This window comes from Centroberyx gerrardi, chromosome 16 (assembly GCF_048128805.1).
Source record: "Centroberyx gerrardi isolate f3 chromosome 16, fCenGer3.hap1.cur.20231027, whole genome shotgun sequence".
Classification (NCBI taxonomy): Eukaryota; Metazoa; Chordata; class Actinopteri; order Beryciformes; family Berycidae; genus Centroberyx; species Centroberyx gerrardi.
The window spans coordinates 16,616,895-16,641,341 of record NC_136012.1 but is presented as its reverse complement, the minus strand read 5'-3'; the positions used below and the strand labels follow the sequence as shown (position 1 = coordinate 16,641,341).

Genomic DNA, 24,447 nt, shown 5'->3' with positions numbered 1-24,447 from the left:
TAAACAAGCAATACATGCACCTAAAATCAGGCTGAAGAGCTTCATGCAGCATGAAAGATTTACTTGTTTGAACACAGCAGCAAAGAAGCAAAGATTAGAGGCTTGACTACTAGAGTTATAACAATTTATGCCCTCATGGTATGATATTGTAAGTGCAATGGCCTTGACCATTTTACTACATGACTTGAAATTCAGATCAGACCATGGAAAACCAAGCGTGATTCCACAGGTGTATTCTGCCTACCTGGTTGAGATCGTAGAAGATGACGCTGAACTTGCCAAACTGCTCGACCCGTCCCGACACGTCAACATAGCGGTACAGATCTATGGGCAGAGGGGTCTCATTGATGACCGCCTGCATGCTAGTCACTCTGAAGTTGTTGTAGCTGTAGTCAAACCTGGCATTGACCAAGCCCTCCTCACTGAAGCGGAAGATCTGCCGACTCGTCAGAGGACCTACACAGAGGAATCGTAGTGGATTTGTGTAAGAAATCCATAGAGATTCAAGTTTGAGCGTTCACAAACACACATACAAGCTTCACAAACAGCACTATGCACATAAGCTCAGACAAAGAGGTAAATACAAATACGCACGTTCACGCATGCACAAACTACACACATATGCACAAGCAGGCGCACACACACACACACACACACACACACTCTTCACAATTGGTCATTATGCCAGCCATACCATGCTTACCTAATTAATTCAAATCAAGGACTAATTCAACATCATTAACACAGACACACACAGAGCAATCCATTCAATCTTAACTATCCTCACACCTCTATGGCATTTCCAGTGGTGACCTTTAATATGGAGAGATAATGAAATCTAAAGACAATAGCCATGATGGGCCAATGTGCTCCTTAATGTCAGAACATCAACTTTAACAACACCATTCATCACCTCTGCTGCTAGCTGCTACAGCTCATCCTCCATTTGGAAAAAAGGGCTGCTAATGAAACACCATTATGGTGCTATTTGAGATGACTCTGATTGCAGTTAAAATGACTAACTGTCTAGCTTTGAAGACCGTAAAGAGCTGGATCAGCATTGCATATTCTCTTTTTATTTTCTGTGGAATGTTGATTCTAAACCTGTGCTAATGGGAAAATGGCACAAGCACTGAGAGTGAGGTGGAGGCTTTTCTGCAGCCCTGGGGAACTCGCAGTCTGCTCGTCTCGCTTCTCTAGCTGTCACTTTCCCAGGCTGTCATCTTTCCTTACTTTTCCTGTTCCTCTTCCTCGCCTACCTCTCTATCCCTGTCTCTCGTTTTTGTCCCTGTACTCTTGCTTCTTTCCTCTCAAGGGACAATTACCACTATCTCTCCTCTGTGAGGCTCCGTTTGTTCTGCTGAAATGAGATCAGTTAAAGGAAGGTGAGAGTCCATTCACAGGGAGGGCAAAGTGATAAACGCACGCGCACACGCACGGACACACACACACACACACACACACGGCTGGGCCAAGCAGATTAGTGCCACCTGACCATGGTGAGCCAATCGCAGAGCCAAGTGAAGGGAACCAATAGCAGAGATCAGAGCACTCTGAAGGACTCTGGAAAGACTTGGGAACTTGAGGGAATTGATGAACTGTGTTAACAATGGCAGTATCCCACTTTATCTGCTGCTACATCTAAACGGGCCCCCTGATGGTCATACCATTACTGGCTAATACCCAGTAGCTTAGCAATTTATGAGGTGCATTGTGCTTCTAACTAATTTTCCACATCAGAAGTGAAACGATTGTCAGATTAATTGGTTGGTTTGTGATTGGTGGCCCCGGGTAAGATTCACTGGTTCACTGGCACACACAGATATGCACATATGCAAACATGAACCTAGACTAGTATTTACGCACACAACAAACATAACGTATATACACGTACACACACACTACACACTGGCTTATATTCTTACATTCAGTTGTTTACTTTGATCATGCAGATTGGTTGCGGAGGTGGGGGAGAGATTGCAGCGCTAGGAGCCCAGGAGGTGGTCTCATATTTACATCTGTGGTAGACCACAGTCTCTTCCACCCATAGATACTCAGTTCTATTCACACTTCCAACTGTGTGTCAGCCTCTGATCAAATAACGGGCACTGCTGACTCGAAACCAGACTAGTGAGTTTGATACCACTCAAGAAATCTGGCTCTTGGCTCAACCAGCTGCATGATTGCGCGTTCTTGTCACAGTAAAAACGCTTTAAGTTATATTTCTTTTGCTTATGGTAGTCCCTTTTAAATAATGCATTTAAAAATGCATATTGTAAATATTTTATATTTGTGGTCCTTTAGTGTGCATGTACTGAGTGTGCATGTGCGTAGATATATATACCTGTCTGTCTGTATCGTATAGAGCTAATGAAGCCGTTGTGGGTGAGGTGAATGGTCTTGACAGTGCCGGAGGCGTCGTCGTAGGTGAAGGTCACTAGGGTGGAGTCGTACACCACCTCCGAGAGCCGCGCTGCTGGTGTGTACCTTGAAAAACAGAACGTTATCACAGCTGATTTTAGTAATTGTTGGTTATGTTTGCAGTCATCCTTTATAAACAAGATAAAAAAAAAATCACTAAGCTGTTATATTTTAACAAACGGTATTGCTTTAACACTTTATTTTAACAGTATTTTTCAGTACAGTTTGAGTAAAGTAAACAAGTAAACATGTCGTCCCCCACAAATGATGCAATCAGGAACAAGTTGCATCATCCCTCAACGTTTCATCTAAATCAGACCGGCTGGTGTAGCAGTTGTATGGCCTTTCAAAATCTGAAAATATGACCATTTATTGTAGCGTCCCCATCAGGCCACTAAGTGTAAATGTTTTGAACACCAGAACACAGTGACAAAATGCATTATCCCTCCCAAGTTTTGTCAAAATCGGACCACTGGTGTCTGAGATATACTGGTGTTTGAGATGATACAAATTTTGACCTTTAATTGTAGTGGCCTCATTAGTCTAATCAGTGTAATTATTGTAAAGATAGCTGGATGTGTGTAGCAGGTTTTGTGTCAGTTGGACTTATGGTATAAGAAGGCCTTTCAGTGTTTGAAATTTTGACCTTTAATTATAGCGCCTTCATTAGGCCAATCAGTGTAATGTTTTTAAGCACCAGACTACAGGGCTGAAATGCGTCATCCCTCCAAGTTTGGTCAAAATCAGACCAGTGGTGTCTGACATGTCACCTGATTTCATTGCAACAATAAAAGCAACACTTGCTCCAGTCATATTTCTGTGATCAGCGCCTTCCTCCGTACCTGTAGATAATACTGCGTCCTGTCCCCAAGTACTGAGTCCTCAGCAGCCGCCCATCAAGGCTGTAGTCCTGCAGGAAGGAGGCCTGGCTGTCTGGGGGTGTGTATATGTTCCTGTAGTAGCCTATGGACAGCAGCGACTGCAGGGTGTGTCTCACCATGCTGGGCATTGTCACGGCAACCAGGCGGTCCGTCTGGTCGTACTCAAACACATAGCGTCGCTGGCTATGCAGGAGCAGCATGATGGACTGCAAGAACACAGACACATGCATACCAGAGTTGGAATAGCTTTGTGGTTTGCTGGAGTTTGCATTTCCATTTTGGTGTATTTTATTTTCTATTTTCACTGTTGCTGGTATTTCCAAAATATTATTTTTATTTCCAAAGAGAGAACAACCTTGATTTTAGCTGGATGAATGCATTTGTGAGTTTATTCAATGGGTTTCAAAAGGGTTTCATAAACCCAAGAGTTTTTAGAATTTCCTCTTCTGATACAGCACTGTTTATTCAAATGAAGTAAAAACATGAAAATCACCAGAATTGGAGTTATAAGGTTTTCACCTGACAGCAACAATTTGGTTTTCAATTTCAATTTTCTTTTAATTATTTTACAATTATTACAATATTTTACAATTATTTTACAATTTTAATTATTTTACAAGATTAGATTGATTTATGTTTATTTAGAAATGGTTTGTTAGGTTTTATTTCATTTAGTTTCAGTGTTATTATTAAGGGCCAAACACAGTGTGTCTGGAGTAGCTATTTGTCATGTCCAAAATTAAAAAGGTTATACAAAAATACTTTTCTATTGGAGTGTTATAATATCTGAGGTGTAATATCAACGCATTAATAATACATGTGGGTCTTATTAATTTCTAGATGGTTCTCTACTATAATCTCATTTACCCTCTCATTTTGTCCTGGACCAAAAAAAAAACTGTCACTAAAAATATTTCAGGCTGAATATTTTATTCAATTAATTTTGGACAAGGAAATTATAGTTTCTGTTAACTTTCAGCTTCGTCACACACTTAATTTTGTTATTTTTATTTCGGTTTACTGAGGTACTTTTCGTGCCTACTTTTAGTGTTCGTTTTAATTTTAGAGAACTACAGTAACCTTGAAGCACACAAAGGAAGGTGTGTGGTTGAGCGCTGCTGCTGTTGGCAAAGAGACACAAAGAAAAATGAGTGAAACTATCAACCAAATCTCATCGTGATGCGACCACAGACACCATCCATCGCTCAGCATCAGTTTCCTGTACATAGCGACGGGTCGTACCCTGTCCACATATGTGTAGCTCCAGATCTTGCCGTTGACCCAGGCTCTGGACACCACCCTGTCGTTCTCGTACTCCAGCCTCTCGGACCACTCTCCACGGTGGATGGCTGACAGCAGTCCTCCGCTGGAGTAGCTGATGTTGACCTCAGTGTACTTGCTGCTGGGGGACCAGACCACAGGACGGCCCAGCAAGTCATACTGGATATGGAGGGTGAACTTTCTGTGGTCGTCATAGATCTTCCCCACCCTGGTGCTCTGGTCAAAGTCTATAGATAGCAGGTTCCTGTTATGCGCCTGAAGAGAAAAAAAAAAACAGCAGCAAGTCCATGTCAGCTAGAGAGAGGATGTGGAGAGAAGAAAATAAAAGACAACAAAGGCAACTTTTCAACTTTAGTGCTTTATCATCACAGATAGATTATAAATAAGGCTGCAGACATAGATATTCACAGAAATAAAGCAACCTGTCTCAGACTACAGATTTTATTGGTGTAGATGAATGACTTGTGACATTCAGCGCAAACCAGGTCTTCTTCATATTAACAATAAATTGCTTTGTGAACAAATGAGGAGCCGAGTGCTGGGGATTGCTAATTAATTAGTATACTTTAAATGAGTTATCTCATGAAATATCCTGTTTGTGTGGCGTACGTTCTGTGCCAGGGAGAGAGGGAAGGGGTGTGATAGTTCACATATGATGCAGGGAAAGTACAGCTGAAAGGTTCCGAGTCATTTGGCCTATCAGCTAACCCCGAATGACGTCTGCCCATTAATCACTCCAAAACATCTAGCTTGCTTATGCAACTCTCAGCTGCAGCACCGTTCCCACTGGTCTACAGATTTATGCTCTATATGGGTCAAAACAAATGTAAGATCCAAGTGCATGAATTTGGATACACTGCACGGCACTGACATTTCTGTGTTGTTTATGGAAGAGTGTATAAAGTAAAGGTCAGACTGTATAACTATTACCTTGGTTAATATGCTCCGCCTACTTCTAACTTGTGTTCTGAGGTGATTTATTCTTACAGGTCATTCATTTGTATATTATGAGTATGAGGGTTAGGTGTTTTAGCGTATTACCCTGAGCCTGCGTTCATAAGTGCTGTAGTTGGTCTTGGCTTGCTCCTTCCTCTGCCTCCACTCTATCAGGCTGGGGGCGTGGTCTCCCGGCAGGCTGATGTTACAGCGGCTGGCCGTGGGGCTGACTCCTCCCCCGACACCTCCAGGGAGGAGGGGCTCCGTGCTGAGTGACAGCTCCATCCCACTCGCCAGTGACACAAGGAACGACCCGTCTGCGCTCACTCGGTACGAACTCTGAGCGTGGTCTGGGCGTTGGTCATGTATCATATACAGCGCACGCACACGCACACATGCACACACATGCACACACATGCACACACATGCACACAAGGATGCAAAAATGCAACAACAAATCAAAAAAGTGTGAAAAGCATCAGTCACTGCCTCTCAACAAGGAACCTTGAATAACAACAGCATGACACCTCTGCTTTCAGTAATCTGTGCATGAACACAATAATTATTCTCTCTGGCTCTTTGTTTGTGTGTATTGTTTGAACTGATTGCTGCAATCTCTCAGTGGTAACTCTTTTTTTTTTGGTCTTTTTCACTCTCTCTCATGTTGTGCAACATATGCATATTGTATGTGTTATTGTATCTTTAGGAAAATGTAAACTATACAGAAATAAAGAAAGAGAGAGGGAGAGAAAGAGAGACAGACAGACAGACAGACAGACAGACAGACAGACAGAGAGAGAGAGAGAGAGAGAGAGCGCTGGCCACTTTCTTCTCCATTTCCTGACAGCGCATGTGCGTCTGAGCTTTTCACACATCTGCAAAAGTTTCCCAGAAACTGTTCTTTCATTTTTATTATGTACCAGGTTCACATCCCTGGCAGCAGCAGCCTCTTGCAGCTTCTTGTTTGACTAAGGTGTTAAAGAGAATGTATACATGTCAATATCATTTTGTCTCATGTCTCTATCCTTTCTCATAACAAAAATAATAAAAATAATAAAAGTAAATAAAAAAAAAACGACAACATTTTAATCATATTCTTATCATGGTCAATATGTCTTAACTGGATAGTTGCTCCCATTCTCTCCACCAATCGAGGCTTATAAAAGCTCATTCTGTGCATGCGGTTAGTGTTGCTCCTGAAGCAGGGAAAAGACACCATGGATTTGTGGGTGGCGGTCATTCTTGGATAGGTGCGTGTCTTTCTCGGCAGCTCTGTCATAACACTGCGTACGTGTGTGTGTGCCAGTGTGTGTGTGTCTGTGTGCGTGTTTGAACAGTTTTTCCTCTCCCTGCAGTCCTGTCATTGTGACAACTGCTAGAAAGCAATTAAAGGGACGACATGAGAAAAAACTGCTCCCATGAGCAGCTTCTCCACTCCACTCTCATTTTCTCCTCTTCTCATCTCTGGCCTCTTTTCCATTTTTGGTTTCCATTGCTTAGACATTTCAGAAGTCGGTTGAATCTGTCTTACATAAATCCCTTTTCATAAATAAAAAAATATTAGTTTTACTGCCCATTAGCTTGTTTATTTCAGAGGTCAGATCAGGTCCATGTGTGAATTATTCATAGAAATGAATCAATCCTTTTTCACCGCCGTGCCTCTCGGACATATTTCTAGTATAGCCTATGAAGAAGGAGAAGAAGAAAAACACCAGTCTGTGCATCTGACCTGACCGGAATAACAGCAACATTATTGCAGTTTGCCAGTCATAAATGTTTAAACATCATTGTAACCTTACAATCTGCCCTCCCTATACATCTGTGTATATTGTCTGTGGGTTAGGACCCCCCAGATGAGTCATGAGGCATGTTTGTGGTAAACTAGATGACGGCAGATGCAGGGCGGAACGGTTATATCTTTCCTGCTTGTCAACCGGTGAATATATGGGGACATTAGATCCGTGCCCCCATATGTTTCGGAATCTGCGTAAACTGTCTGCTTGCGGTTCATCTACTGTCGCACGGCCCTATGTAAGAGATGTAAGAGATGTGCCCAGTGGGTCCAGCCTGCACCCTCTGTGCCACCATGACGCACCTTGTCTGAATGTGTAGATGGTGTCACTGGCAGACAGGTTGGTGCTGGTGACAAAGTTCTCACGGTTGGATGCCTCCACCTCCACCCGAGACCAGCGCTCCAGGTTGCCATGGAAACCGCTCACCTCGCCCGTGGGGAGGGTGATGTTGGTCACATGGCCTTCGCTGTTGTACCTAGGAGAATGGACATGGACAATGATGTACAAGCACAAACACACAAAGGTATGTAGGTGCCACTCACAAATACGTGTATGTGGACAAATAAACACACATGCCCATAACCCTGGGTGCGCACGTACACACACACACACACACACACACCACTCATGCATGCACTAACACACACAGACACACACACTATCACTCTGTCTTTTCCTCTCTCACACACAGTGGCACAGAGGAAATGTCACATATGATTTATATGTGTAATTATCCAGCTGTGGAATTTGAGACAGAGACTGGGCTGGCAGCGCTGAATAATCCAGACAGATGTGTGTGTGTGTGTGTGTGTGTGTGTACGCGTGATACTACACGTGTGTATGATAAAAACGTTGCAGCGATATCCTTCAGCTAATCAGTCAGTCAGTGGAGTAATGACTAAATACTAAAGAAATTCTCTCCACCTTGTTACAGCGACGCTGACATACAACCCACCACCAGATGGCACTCACATAATTCACATTACCCACTGCTAACATAAGCTCTATTCCACTTCAACACACGTGCGCACGTGCACACACACCCACACACATGCGTACAGAGTCAAGCAAGCAAGAAAGAGAGAATGACAGAAACAAGGAAAACAAAGAAAGAAAAACAACAATTAACAGGGAAAACGAAAACTGTACACTTACTCATAAACAGTGGTCCAACTGTTCTCATCACTCTTGGTTGCTAGGAGACCAGTGTTGCCATGGTAAGTGATGTGGGCAATGTCGTGGCCTTGGGCTGACACTTTTCTCAGTGTTCCACTGTTGCTAAGCGACAGCCAGTACACCTGTCCGCCAGGTAGCGCCAGCCAGAGCGGCACTCCGTGGGCATCCCTCCTCACCTGGAGGCCCTTGCCATCCCGGCCCATCAGCCCAGACAGCTGGCCGTCCGTGGCGTAGGAGAAGTTATACAGGTAGTGGCCAGTGATCAGGTGCTTAGTGAACAAGTGCGAGCCATTCTGTCATGGAGAGGAAGAGAGAGACAGGGGTCAGTCAGCACACAAAACACTATTTACTGTTCAGTATTCAGTTCATGTATACTGGGGATGTTACGATACGAAGATGCATATACACAACTTATCCTCAGTGTGTATACACTAGTTTGGACACGCATTTTTCTTTATTTTTACTATTTTCCACATTTTAGAATAATAACACAAATGCAATTATGCAGTGACCAAAAAAGTGTTAAACAAATCAAAACTATCTTATATTTTAGATTCTTTAAAGTAGCCGCCCTTTGCCTTGATGGAAAGGCAAAGGCTTTGGAAAGAAATTCATACATAGGCATCAAGTTCAATTTTTATATTTGTCTAAAAAACAAATTTAACAATTTAAGCATTTAAGCACAAGCCTTTAGATTAAAATAGCTTTAAGATAATGAAAAACATGTATATTCAATCACGTGTGTCCAAACCTTTGACTGGTAGGGTACTAGTATCCAGAATACTTTACAGCATGCGAACACACACACACACTCTATCGACAACATATTCTATAGATAGATCTCAGGCAGTTGGTCAGAATGTCCATGTGTACCTGGCTGAAGAGGTACAGCTCCTGGTCCAGAGGAGAGCTGATCTCCATCAGTCCGGCTGGGCTGGGCTGAGGCTGGTTGGGGCTGACGGCTCTGATGCGGATGTTGCCCAGATCGGCGATGTACAGCGTTCCGTTGGGGGCCACGGCCAGAGAGGAGGGGGCTTTCAGACGGGCGTCGCGGGCGTAGCCTCCATCACCTGACGAGGTAACGGCATAACATTTCACCAATGAGGACAAACTCTGTCTCCACAAAAACTAAACGCGCACACACCCTCTGTTATACACACACAAACACATGCATATTCTCTTTCCAAAAAAAACCCCCAAAACAGACACAAACACAAAAGTCACAACCAGTACACACGAGCTTTGCAAAATACGACGATCCCATGGTGCCGCTTAAGCGTTTATCAGTTTAGCTCAGGACTGGGACTTGTTGGGATACCATAGCTCCCCTATGGAGTGGATATGACCACCTTGATAGTGACCTCAGCCTTATCAGATGGTGGTAGTGGGTGACTGAATGCATTCAGATGTGTTTGGTAGCACAGCAGGAAAATAGCTGGGTGAGGCCCTTTCGATGCTGTCAGCAGTGGTCCCGGGGCCTCTGATGGGTCTATGTAGACAGCAGGGTGGCAGTTTATCTCTTGACAGCATGCACATTATGTGTGTGTGTATGTTTGTGTGTGTTCATGACTGTTTGTATTTGTGTGTGTGTGTGTGTGTGCGCGCGTGTGTGTTTGTTCAAAGAGACTGTGTGAGTGTTTACGGTGAAGGGATGGAAGCGGAAAGCCTCTGAAGAGAGTAATCATCTGTTAACAGCATGACATGATGGAAAATATGCAAAGTACAACCCAAGAAATAGGGATGGTTATAGCCCATTGGCTTGTGGCATGGGAGAGACACTTCCCTCCATTTTGAGCAGAAAAGAGGCTGATTTTATGAGTAGAATTAAGTGATAAAATCGCATCCTCCAAAGTTTACAATGAAAGCATGGCCTAACTGTCAAAGGAACATCTGCTTATTTGTTTGGTCCTTTTCTGTTTCCCTCTATTACGTCTCAGGTGTCCTTCCATGATCCGCACTAACCAGCTAAAACCTTAAAGGGTTAGAGGAGAGCTTTTTCATTCGCCAGCTGAAATTTGAATGGACTTGAATGGTTTCTCTTCAGCATCCTGCTCCTACTGAAATTTAGCTGGAGATTTTTATGAGCAAGCAGCGTCCCTATGAACACAAATCCACACACACACACACACACACACACACACACACACACACACACACACACAAGCTTAGGCACACATTACACATACATGCACACACACACCAAATTGTTCTGTATGACCACACTTCCTTTCATATACTTTTCCGTTATGGACTCATATACACTAGCATGATCAGATTTTCTTGTTTATAAGGAGAGTGGGCGGTCCAAGTCCAATTTATTTTTATTTAGACAGATGGAAAGTAGAGATGGAAGAGAGAGCAAGGGAGAGACAGGAGAGAGAAAGTTGTGATTATGCAATCGTCGGCCAGCAGGGACACACGTGACTCCAGAGGCAGCGTTTAACTACTCGACTACATCCAGGAACACCGACTGTTATTTCAAGGCTTGTAAAATGGATGCTTGTTTTTGTAATCATAAAATCTATCTTTTCCCTTTAAACATACTTCTAACTAAGCCAAGCTAAGCCAGGTTTCTAATATGATTTTTTCAGTAAAATAATACAATTACCTCTTTTGTAAACACTGTAATCATATTACATATAATCTAATACTCACATATAACCCTGCACACACATAAATAATACAAGTGTGTGTGTGTGTGTGTGTGTGTGTGAGTGTGTGTGTGTGTGTGTGTGAGTGATATATCTGATCACCCACCAGAGAAGCAGTCACAGTTGGGGTCTATCTTACAGTCACAGTCAGTGGGGGCTCCGGAGATGACAGAGATCTCTCCGTTGGTCGACACCTGCGGTGCGTTCAAAAACCCACACGTCATACACTGCTATATGGAAGAGAAGGTAATGTACAACAGCAGCCAGCCCACAGCTCTCTGTTCCAGAACACAGCATAACAACCTGAGCTGAATATTTAAATGAATGATACTTGTTTAAAAAGAAGAAAACGGATGTGTCTGTCCATCCATCCAAAACAAAAAATCTCAGGTGATCTCCGCACTGCGTTCCAGTATTTGAAAAGTTACACTGGCCTAATGGGGGCGCTATAATTAAAAGTATTTTTTTTAACTCAAATTTCTCAGGCACCACTGGTCCGAGTTTGTCAAAACTTGGAGGAATGATGCAATGATCTTGGCACAGAGTGACATCAGTCTGGTTACATGGGCCTTGCAACACAAACCCAGCTATCCTTACAAATTACGCTATGTTTGAGTGTTATTTTCTGGGCGAAAGAGAGATGGAGTGACCTGCTGGATGCGGTTGATGCGTCTCTCATCAGTCTCAGCGATGAACAGCGTGCCCAGGTGAGACAGGGCGATGGCCTTGGCAGCCTCCAGCGTGGCACGCACCGCCGCCCGGCTCACCAGGTGGTGGTCAATACCTGGAACCTGGCAGTGGATGGGACGCCCCGCCACAATACGCACCTGGAGACTCTCCGATACCTGAGTGGGTGGGAAGATACAGGAAATACAGTATTATTAATTAGCTATGATACGGTGTTATAGAGGTGGAAAGCTCTCTAGCTGCTCTAGTTGCAGTAATTATTTTTGGACATACTGTAAGAATTATGAGTGCAGTAAGAGCAGCCATTGACATTCAAAGTCATTCAGGATCTCCCACAACTGATATTATTAGCTTGGTTGATGTATGATGTTGAGTATAAAACGTCGGCAAACCTTGGGCTGATAATGACTCATCATATTTTTGCAAGGAACTCACCAAAAAAGGCAATCCGTTAATGCTGGAGGCCGTTTTGGAACATGAGCACATTCTTAAAAACAACTAAGAACTACTCTTTTACCCGGTTTCAGTTCACTGGACGAGTGCTCTTCCTCTGACGTAAAAATTGAACTGAAGTGACAGCGCTGCTATTTGAGTCAAATATTTCAGAACTCTTTCCTCCTCTGCTGTAGCGATGTCTGCCAATGAAGCAGCATGAGCTTGAATAGGAATTATGATTAGAATTCAGGCCGTTGGCTAACATCACTCAGATGCGTTGTGCTGTGTCAGTGATGCGTACCTGCAGGACGATGTTGTTGTCCAGGATGTAGAGGGAGTTGTCCAGGGGGTTGATAGCTAGATCTGTCGGCCACTCTAGACGCACCTGTAGAATGGAGACACACACACACACACACACACACACACCATACATAAACTTTATTTCTGTCAAACACTGCAATGCAAAGAACAAAAAAAATCACCTCAGTCGCCATCGCCCACGAGAGTCAATTACAGGTGATACAAATAATATCTCCTCAATAACATAGCGTTAGGCCCGCTGACCCTCCCTGTTCATGCAAAGGTCAGTGGTGAGCAGGGAGCCTTCCCAGTGTTTATTCAAGACTCACACCGGCTCGCCTCGGCACTGTTCCAAATGTCAGCCAATAACCATGATCACCGCCTGCTCAAATAGCACACCCTGCCCGCCAGCACTGTGGGGGTCAAAGACAGACAGACCTACACCGGTACACAGGCACCCACACACACACACACTCATACACACACGAACACTTTCAAACACACACACACAAACATTCAAACTGTGAGCCGTGTCTGCCACGGAGACGAGGCAGTGCGGCTGGTGCTGGGATCAGCGAGGTGATTGATGACTCTGAGGATAGATTGGTAAATAAATGGATCATGTTAAATTGCCACTGACATGTCCAATTATAGGCTCTGTCAAATGAGAGAGAAGTGGGTTCAGACTGAAAATCCCATTTTAAGAGGTAGGGAGATTCATCAAGCAGGACTCGCCCTGTCCCTAGCCACAGAGGACACGCATCAAAACTCTACCGCTCATGACATCAAACTTTCCAGCGACAGCAGACGATCACTTCTGGAAGTTAAGCTGAGCTGCGCACGGAGCCGGGCCGGGTGAATTAAGCTAAAGCCAAATTCTCTGCCTTTCATTTAGCATAAATTACCGCAGTGATATTTGGCTAGTCATAGCTACAGAAGTTTCAATATTGACGTTTTGAGGTGACACCGGCGCTAAATTATAAGAACAAACACAGATGGAGGATGAATTGGATTGGACGTCTGCGCTATCAGATGTGTTGGAGACGCCGGCGGGTAACAAACAGAGGGATCGCGAGGTAACACAGGCCTCTTTAAAGACACACAAGAGCACCTCTGGGAATCCACCTGGGCTGTTACGCGCGCCGACTCACACACTGACGCGTACAGGCTAGCGGAATCACTTACACACACGCACGCACAAATTCACACACACACACACGCGCGCATACAGGCACTGGCATCCCTACGTGTGGGCAAAGAAGAGTCCTCTGTAGAGTCAGTAGTTCATCTATAATTCATGCTCTGCTCTAATAGGCCTGATATCAGTCAGCACTGTGATCTGATGGCTGGCTGATCAGGCTGGTACAGTAGCTGTCTTTAGTCTTTTCCTGACTTCCCGACACACACACACACACACACCCACACACACTCACACCCACACACACACACATACAGATACGCCTGCATGCACTAACACAGAAACACTCTGTAGACTGGAAGAAGTTACAAAGCTTTTTTATGGAAGAAGCTGGCCAACTTAGATTGACAAAACAATCACTGACTGTAAGAGAACAATATGCAAACATTTATCATTTATTTGTGAACAGTTTAATGAGGACAAATGTGATCAATTTAATTAGTCTCTCATTAGTCAACACTGAACACACGTAAGAGAGTGTAATTTGATTTTAGATAATTTAGACAACTCCCCATGGAGTGAAGGCAGTCTATTGCTAAGGCACTGTATAGATACAGTATAGGTTCCAGCACTGGCTTTAACTCCACTCCATTATTAGCTTACCTGGCTAATGTCCATGCGCGAATCACAGCTTAGTGGCTGCGTCGACATCAGGCCGTTTGAGCCAATCACAGTGGAGAGCACACCCCTCTCATTAATCTTCTGAATGGTGGTGCCATCAACGAAGTAGACAACACCTCTTTTATCCACTGCAATACCTGGGTGGGAGAGAGAGATACAATGAGAATTTGAGATGACAGAGGGAGTGGGGGTGCGAGAGCAAGATGGAAGAGAAGAGAAGAGAAGAGAAGAGAAGAGAAGAGACGAGACAAGAGAAGAGAGGAGAAGAGAGGAGAAGAGAAGAGAAGAGAAAGCACATAAGAGAAAGTAGGAGAGAGAAACCAGAGGAGATGCAGAGAAGTGAGCGAGGGAGAGGAATAAAGCGGAGGGAGAGAAGAGGGCTTCGGAGAGGCATCCAACTCAGTTAGACATTCAGCTCAGCGAGCGACTGTCTTATCAAAGGCGCTGCACCACAGAAATGTAATTATATTTCCATTCCAGAGCCCACTAAAGGGATTAGAACAATGCAACTGGAGGAAGAAGTTATTTGTCACATTAGATGTGAGCAGGGTGCCGCAGTGAACTTCTGACATTTGACGCTCGCACATGTGTGTATGCATTATAAATGTGCATGCATGAATGAGTATATATTTGCGAGCGTGTGCATAGAATGCCTCATCCATCTCTGACTACTCTACATAAGGAGCTATCTACAAAATGTGACTACCTGCATGAGTGCATGCAAGTATGCGTGTGCGAGCATCTGTATGTGTGTATGTTTGCCTGCATTTATACAGTACAGTACATGTGCACGTATGCTTGTATGTGTGTGTGTGAGAGAGTGTGTGCATGCCCGCGTGTGTTTATGCGTTCACATATCTGTGTGTGTTGCAATGTACAGTACAGTATATACTTGAACTCTCCTTGTGGCGGGGCACTGCAGTAGGCAGCGAACAGAGAGGGAGAGGTAAGCCTCGTGGCCCAGGTATAAAAGGTCAGGGCGGACTATGAATCATCTGTTATGGATGAGGGACGACCTTCATCCCCGCCTCATCTCCATACAGAAAATAGCCGTCTGACTCAAACTCTCAGCAATAATAGTCAGGAGCCTCAACCCTCACCTCTCATACAGCATGCCTCCCAATCTCCTCGATTGCTTTCATTTAGCATCGGCAACAATAGCCCATTCTTCACTATTCTTACCTGCCATCCACGATTCATGCGGCTCACTGCTGTGCCATTTAAAAATACATATCCTTTATGGTTTATCATCAGTAGCCAGTATAGCCCCAGGTACTCCTCCCTCATTCAGTCGTCTCGCCCCGGTCTACCTCCATTTTTTTTTCTGTTCTGCCTGTCTTTCTCCCTTCACAGTCCTGTCACACTGGCTTATGTAAGGACGTGCCTGCGCTCACTTTCTGAGCCTAGGCTAGCAACCGCTATCGCCTTTTTCCCCAGGCAGCACTAAGGTCTCATCCTCCTAGACATACTGTCGCTGTCTCTACACATGTGTGATTTCATTCACGCACACACACAACACACACACACACACACACACACATACGCGAACACACTGCACTCTCACCAGCACTAGATTCGCAAATGTCCTCCAGCCCGGCAACCCTGGACCGACCCTGTGAGTCATAAATCGTGCAGGTAGAGAGGAGGTGGAGAGGGGAGGTGGGGAGGGGGAGGGCCAGGGTCACTGTGTTTCCTCCAGAGGCCAGAAGGTGAACTGCAGAGCTCTCCCTCCTGGCCCCTTCATCATCCCTCTGACACAGACAGATTACACCACCCACACAGCCTCATCCCCCCCTTCCAGCTTTCACTCTCCCTCCATCCTCCCTAACTCGATCTTCTTATGCTCTCCTTTTGCTCCCTCTCTCCTTTCCTTCTCTTCGCTGCTGCGCTCTCTCTTTCCCCGCTTGTTTCCCCCCCCCCCCCTGTTGTCTTTCTCTTTTGTTTTTGCACTCTGCCTTTGTCTCTCACCCCTCTCTCTGCCCTGCCTCTCACAAGTGCTAATCAAATCAGAGACCTTTGACCCTTCAATAATGCCTGAGCTCTGTTTTTCTCTGTTCTGTCCATTTTTTTCTTTCTTTCTCTCTTGCCTTGCCATTTCTCCTCCTGTCACCCAGTATTATGCATGAGGGACGTCTCATCCCACAGCACAGTCTGAGCCTGCTAATGTCTGAAGTTCCCCGCTAACCACGTTCTCCCCGCTGTAACACCCTCCTCAGATCCAACCCGTCCTACATCCCTCTCACTTTCCCTCTCGCATTCCTTCTCCTCGCACTTCTGCCCTTCTACCCTAACCCCGTCCCTGATCTTAGCGCTCATAAATCCTGCACAAGGACATGAAGAGGCAGCCAGGACTCTCTTTCCAATGCTGACTTCTGTTCTCTCCCTGTGTCCCCGGGTATCGCTCTGTCTTTCTTCGCGTCTCCTCTAGTTCCATTGACTTCCATCCTAAATTCCCTCTATTCTTTCTTGCCTTTGTCTGCGCTTTCTGTCACCCTCAGTGGCGCGTACGGCCGGGATCTGCATATCTTACGTTCACACAAGCAGCTTCTAAATAGCTGCCAATCTATCATCAAGCATAAATACAGGACTGGGCTGACTTCATTCATCCTCGCACGAGCGCAACAATCGAAAACCATTGCTATTATCGCTTGGCATTGGCAAAAGGATTTAGGCCTGTTTATCTGTTGTTTAAGAGTATTTTGCTATGGTTATTGAAAAGGCTGCAGATTAGCCCACATTCTCCTTGTCAGGGGCTGGATTTCCTGCTGAAGTGGGTAAAGCTGTATGCTGCGTTAAGGGAATTTACAGCCCCTCTGTACAGCCGATGGATATTCACAAGACATCAAAAGATTTACCGTTTCTCCCTGGGTGGACCTGGCGCTCTGATACTCATGTTTAGAAGCTGGCAGACAGACCGGTGGAGAGATAATTGAGATAAATCTCAACTCCATGGGGAGACGGACATTTGGCTAAAGTTGGGACTGGATTTTATCATCAAAGAAAAGTGAATTAGACTGAGTCGCGTTGACCTTGGAAAATAGAGGGAGGGGAGCGGAGGAGCGAAGGAGAGTGATAATACAGTGCTGCCATTCACATGCAGCTCAGACGCAGGGAGAAAATGCAGCCAAAGAGAAAAAAGGCAGACAGAGCCAAAGAGGTGGGAAAGGAGAGAGAGGTGGTGATGAGACAAAGCGACATGATGAGGAATTGCTTCAATTAACCATTACAGGCCAATCACTCTCAATCAAAGAATCTCTTTGTTCTCTGTCCTTGTCAAAAGAATATCAGTTATAATGGCCCCCCGTGGCATTGCAATACAATCCAATCTGATTAATGCCTTGGAGAGGGGTCTTCTAGTGCATCAGTGTTGATTACAGCTATTTGAAGGGAAGCACAGCCACCAGGGATTCTCAACGCAGGAAGACAGAGATAGGTGAAGAGTGTGAGGCGTGAGGTATAAGGTGAGAGATGAGAATATGTAGTGAAAGACAGAGTGTCAAATCATAGGTTGTGGATCATGTCTTATTTAGCAGTGAGAGCATATAGACATACAGTGAGATCAGGATGTGGTGTGTGTGTGTGTGTGTGTGTGTGTGTGCACGTGCGGGGGTGTATATTGACTGCGTTTACTAACACCTGAGCCCTGGGAGCACAGGAAGTCTAACCTCAGCGTTGTACAACAGTTTCCCTTCCACTTTCACCTTTCAAACGTCAACAACCAAGGTGCCAAACTGAAATAAAACACTGGTCTCTATGTATGAAGGCAGATGGAACTGTAGAAATGCATAGAAAACAAACACATGACATTGTCTGTGATCCTGTAAAACAGAACACATATTGCAAAATAAATACACAGTCTGTGAATGAAACCTATTCAAAGTGCTTGTTTCTGGAGGCGAATGGGAGAAAGCACAATTTATGTATGTATGGGAGTTCCATTTATATCTGAAAACTTTCATATAAACACACACGCACACACACACACGCACACACACACACACGCACACTCTATTGCCAGGAGCCTGCAGAGTAAGTCAGTCAATCTGCCCTGCCATATCCCCAGGCTCGGTGGGTGTTAATGATATGGACTGACATATTATTACAGCATCTAAATGATGCTAGCTGTAGTTGATTACAGCCCATGGCGGTTCTGTACAAAGTAACTGTGTGTGACTGACAAGTGAATGTAGACAGATGGACAGTTTCACCTGCACAACTGGCCCCAGTGTGGGACTTGGGCCGTAAATGAACTCGACCAGACTAGCTAGAGACAGCCTGGAGGGTACACTAACAGCTACAGTCCAATGGTAATTGAAACTCACTCACACACAGAACCACACTGTTTCAAAGACTCTTTAGACCGGCTGTATGGCTTACTGTTCCCTTTCATCATTTCTCCTTGAGAATGCAGGATGCTGTTTGTATGTGAATGTGTGAGTGTGTGTGTGTGTGTGAGACAGTGTGTGTGTGTGTGTGTGTGTGTGTGCATGTGCGGTCGTGTGTGGGTGTCTGTGGGTGCGTGCATGTGTGTGGCGTCGTAGCTAAGCGAAAAGATAAGGCATGGCAGTTAATCACATTGTGCGCGTATGCAAATATAGAGCGGATAAATCAGAGTGTCTACAGATGAGAAACTCGCACTCGCACTCCCCCACACACACATACATGCTGAAACCATAGGCAGAAACACACACGTACACACACACATCACACAACTCTAGCAAAGACACTGAGGTTGGCGAAGTGTACTAAAAGAGGGAGAATAAACCTGTTCACTCAGTCTCTGCAATGTGAAATGGCACTGTGCACCATGCTAATGTGTATGTGTGTGTATGTGTGTGTGTGTGTGTACGTGTGAAAGAAAGTGTGTTATAATAATTGAAGAAATGAGCTATGATACCCCTTGATGGAGCAGCTTGTAGTCACGTCATATGAATTTTTAACACTGCAATCAATCATAACCAGTGATGTAAATATTAAACAGTGTTATGTGATCTGTGACGTGCATATCTATGAATTGCAGTACTGTACTACACGTGTGGCTTCCATTGGCTGCTAATTCCCCTATAAAACCACGTTTACTATCAATCAATACGAGATAGAATCATAAATGAGAACAGGACTGTATTTGTGGTAGATCTTTGGTAAGCAGAAATAATTCATGCTTTGAGTAATTAATTATTCATTAAAGCCCCACTGAACAGACACTGGCTTAGTAATTAAGTCTGAATCAGACACTGTGGCTCATCTAATTATCAACCATATAAGTTTGTTAACATATTAACCCGCATTAATTAATTATTGATAGCTGCCTTTTTTTTTTATTTTTTTTTTTAGAGCTGGTGGTTCCCAACTACACATGTATGGCCAGGACATTGCGAAAATGTGGAGAATTGGTGGGAGAATTTGCAATAGTTATATGCTAATTTCTCGGCGAATAAACAGTTTTTGTGAAAATATGCGGCTTGGCGGTAATTGCCTTGTTTGATACCAAAAGAGAGATCCAAAGCAATCACAGAGGAAGCAGACAAACTCAATTATAAAGGCAATTGAAATGCTTTGGACTAGAAAGCTCTGTGAAAGGCTGAGGGGTTTGGATCAGTGTGGAGCGTCTGCAGATTATGTCTCACTGTTTAGAACATCAAACAAACACAAGGAGGTTTATCAATAGAGGCTCTTTACCCAACACACCATCACAACAAGCCGGTAAGGCTCTGCAATGGTGGAGGAAATGGGATCAGAGGGTAGGAAACAAATAATTGTTTTCACTACTGAAAAGGTGGTGAGGATTCACACTAAACTATGATAAACTATCATTGTAGATCTGTATGTGCAGTTTCCTCCCAAACAAAATACTTCTAACGTACAAAGACATCTCGCTCTATGAGCCAGAGGCATCTACACTAGCATGGACCATCTTTGTCATGGATAGTTGGCTTTGCCATTACCCAGAGCCATTTGAGATTCCACTTCCCCATTTTCCAAAAGAGCCGTATGAGTGCTTTAGCGCTGCAGTGCGGGTTGGATGGAGCCCTGGCCACTGGACGCTCTGCCTTTGTTTTTGCTTTCTCTTCTCTGAGAGCTGCAGGTGATAATGGTACCCAGGTGCAAACATTTACTGGCTCTGTCTCCTGTCCCTAACACACACGCACACACACACACACGCACACACACGCACACACACACACACACACAGGGGCAGGTTCAACTTAACTGCCAAGCCAAACTGTGGCTGCCACCATCACTCTCCTTATTCATCTTTCTGTCAGTGTGTTTAAAAAATCAAAGTAGAAAAGACCTGCAGTGTGTGAGTTCACTATCTCTCCCCTCCTCAGAACCTCTCGCCCCCCACTGAGACAAATGCCTCCATCTGCGTGTGTACGTGTATGCGTGTGTGTGCGAGTGTGTATTGGAGATTCACCTGGAGTAAATGCAATTTATTCCTCCACAGTGGCAAAGCTCCACTCCCCCTGTCAGCTTGCCAGGCTCCCAGTGGAGGTTGACAGGCCAGCTGCCAGCAGCGGCCATCTCACCCAGTTAAAGGGACACGCATGTCACATCCCCCATGATCACGCTGACGTTGTCAACCTGACATACCTTTAACAAGGCACCCATAACAAACTCTCTGCCCCTTCACCGGGAGAGGCAGAGTTGGTCTGGGAGCCTAGAAACAGGCCGCTGCATTATGCAGGGATAATTCTGTCAATCACAAACAAACAGGCACGAGCACGCTCACTCACACAAACATAGTGCCTTAGATGCACACGCTGAGCCTTTGGCCTTGAGCCTGCATCTCTTATTGACTCAGGGCTTCATTACACACACAGTGAGTTTCAGTAATCTCTCTGAAGCTCCCCTACACACTCCGACTACAAACAAGGTAGCTGTCAGTCTGCATAGCGTTCTAACCAATACAGGACGTGAATAGCAGGCATTCACTTACAGGTAGGGCCTCATATTTTGGCAGCGTAAATTGGCCCTTAGTAAGCCCTTTGACTTTATGTTCTTTGGTCCTTTGCAAAGCTTGGCAGTGGGCTGAAGATTGTTTGATACTCAGAGATTACCTGTGTGTCCTTCTCTGTCCTATGGTAGTTAGCAGCTCACTCTGAACAGGCCGTGTCACCGGCTGAGGATTGGACCAAGATCAACTTCTTGATCTGTCAACATCTGTTAAACAATAAAGTTTCAGCTACATGACCTCACGGTTGCTTTAGCAAATCAGGCTCAACTTTTCTTAGCATCTGGAAGAAACATATAAGTCTCTGGAAAAACTTCTTATTGTGGCAGCTCACTGATCCATGTCTGTTGCACGAACTATTGTCGCTCCTCTAATTACCATGGATGCTGCAGTGAGAAAATAAGCTGCAGTAGAAATAGCATGACCTCATGGCATCTCTCTATTTTGCATGATCATAGAGTATGCTGCTGTTTGCCTTGCTGCGTGATTAATTCATGTGTGTATCATTAATGCAGGAATGTCCAGGGGCAAAGACAAAAGCTCAGTCAATGTGAAATGAAACACACAAGCGGGCTGCTTTAAAATGTGCACACATATGCACACACTCACACACACAAACCAAGTCTTGGAGCTAAAAACACAGTGTGACAGTATCAGATGCCCTTGTTTTGCGAAGTAGTGCTCTATTTAAACCAACAGCAACAATGATAGTTGACCCTCTGAGAGAGAAGGCAGCCACAGGGCCAGTTTAATATGCAGATGAGGTAAGGGACTGCTGCACGCCGCAGGATTTAGATACAAAACACTGAGTTTTCTCTCTCTCTCTGTTCTTTCTCTTTATCCATTTCATTCACTCTCTCTCCCTTTCTTTCTCTCTCCCTCTGTTCTCTATTTTTCTCTCTATTATTTTCATTCTCTGCTGCGCTCGCTTTCCCTTGCACTCTCTTTTTCTCCCCCTTTCCGAGCTCTCTCTTTTTCTCTCTATCAATTTAATCCGCTCCCCCTCTCCCTCTCTCTTTCTCTATTTTGTGAGAAGCAACAATAACTCTGCACTAAATGCTATGGGAGCCAGAGGTAGAATAACAATGGCATATTCATTCCAAAGTTATACCACAGAGCAGCTGGCATAGAGGCTACACAGCCCTAGGAGATCTTATAACTTCACCGCTGCAGCCAGCAAATACAGTTTGGAAAGCAGCAGATTCAGGAAATGTGAAATGCAGGCAGCTATGATTAGAACTGTGCTGGTAAGGATCCTTTGAGGACACTACCACTCATATGACTCTGCTGCTAGAGTAGGAGTTGGGGACCAATGTTTGCTGAGTTAATGGCTTGAGCGTAGGGGTGTTGATAGCACTGAATGCTTAATTCACATTGATGAAACAAACCAGGAAGCGCTCCTATGTACATTGCCATGTTCTCAGCCATCGGTATGAATGTGAGCGGTGCCCACTGAGTGAAGATATTCATTCGCCTAAGCTGCTTATGTGTCAACCACCAGCCAAGACAGATAGTGTACAGCATGTGGCCTGGCTTTCCTGGTCTGAGTTTGGTGGCAGACCAGCGATGTGCCTTGTGAAGCATATTTACCCCTGGCTGTGTCTGTGTAGCTCTCTGGCTGCTCAACATGCTAATAACCATGACCAGTTTAAACCCCACCGCTTCATTCGGCACCCCGGCCCCGCTATCTCAACTCTGATGGCATGCCTCGCAGCTGTGGGGCTGAGCGAGACGAGGACAAACGTGTCGTGCGTCTGTCTGTGTGAGAGAGAGAGAGAGAGACAGAGGGGAAGAGACAGACACAGAGACACAGAGCAGAATAGAGAGGGAAAAGGGGAGAAAGGGAGAGGGAGGCAGACGGGGCAAGAGGGAGATATGTGGTGGCAGCATGTCAGCTTCTGATAAGGGCATTAGTCTGCCCCCTGTGGGTCAGAGTAAGAGACTGGCGCTGCAAGCACTCACAATAACATGAACACATACAGTACATACACACACACACACACACACACTTCTCTGTGGATGTCAGCTTTGCTGTCTGGAACTAGTCAACAAATAATAGATAAGACCTGCACATGGCAAACACGAACAACCAAACTAATCACTGGAATCAGTCTCTGAACTCAGCCTCTGTCCAAACACACACACATGCATTCACGCATGCCTGCATACCCACACATGCACACACACACACACACACGGTTATTTGCAAAATTAGACAGTTTCTCTGCAATAAAGTACCCCTTTATGTTGTGAACAGGAGGGAGTCCAGAGATATAAGCCAAGGCTGTTAGGTCCCGTGGGACTAACGCCTCTTTCATGTCAGACATGGGATCCATCCTAAATGGAGCAAGGCCTTTTATTTACTGAGCTAATTGACTGTGGAAGCGTATGTGGAGCCAACTCTAAACAATGCCCCAGATCTTGTATTCACAAGTGAGTGTTTGAAGGACACGAGATAATCCCTGCAGCTTACGCTATGGAGAGACTATAGACTTGGGCAACAGCAGTGTGCTCAACAACACTGCAACATTGTTGGTTGAATTAAAATTATGGATTACTATTCAACAACTGTTTACCATGTTGTAACAATATTATGCGACACAGCAGGCCTACAGCAGCTATATCAAGGCCAGAGCACAAAGATGATTCATCGATGAGAGAGGAGGAGGGATTGAAAAGAGATAGAGGGAGGAGAGAAAAAGAGGAAAGGCTCTAATTTGGAGCGAGGAGCTCACCAGAGGACAGAGACAAGATCAATGGCAGAGAATCACACAGCCACAGCTTCAAAAAAGAAACTGACAGATACTTCTCTGTGAAGTCTACCACTCATTACCATTGGTAAGAGGGTGGGGGAAGGAGGAGGAGAACGGCTGTGGCAGATGGATGACAGGGAACAGGGTGCTCTAGGCAGAAATCTCCAGAGCCTTTATAAGAGCTGGTTAGTTGGAGCACAATGGCCACAGAAGAGCCTGTGAGGCGCAGTGAGTCAGAGAGTATAAAATACCTGACCCTGGGTGAACAGGAGGAGTCTAGGGACAGAATATTCAATTAGTGTATGAAGGCTGAGATACAGCATGTTCTAAGGTATGAAGGGCACATATAGGGAGAATAA

General features: G+C 44.8%; 1 protein-coding gene across 1 annotated transcript in view; it reads right to left on the bottom strand.

Annotated features, from left to right (window-relative positions):
* Positions 1–24,447, bottom strand: part of tenm1 (teneurin transmembrane protein 1) — a 120,408-nt gene that overhangs the window by 4,394 nt on the left and 91,567 nt on the right. The window contains exons 22-33 of the mRNA XM_071923920.2: positions 14,363–14,517; positions 12,563–12,646; positions 11,790–11,984; positions 11,246–11,333; positions 9,362–9,558; positions 8,468–8,781; positions 7,615–7,787; positions 5,625–5,869; positions 4,545–4,838; positions 3,264–3,508; positions 2,345–2,487; positions 245–456 (exon numbers count right to left, since the gene is read on the bottom strand). Coding sequence (XP_071780021.1) covers positions 245–456; positions 2,345–2,487; positions 3,264–3,508; positions 4,545–4,838; positions 5,625–5,869; positions 7,615–7,787; positions 8,468–8,781; positions 9,362–9,558; positions 11,246–11,333; positions 11,790–11,984; positions 12,563–12,646; positions 14,363–14,517 — 2,345 coding nt within the window. The remainder of the gene's footprint in view (positions 1–244; positions 457–2,344; positions 2,488–3,263; positions 3,509–4,544; positions 4,839–5,624; positions 5,870–7,614; positions 7,788–8,467; positions 8,782–9,361; positions 9,559–11,245; positions 11,334–11,789; positions 11,985–12,562; positions 12,647–14,362; positions 14,518–24,447) is intronic.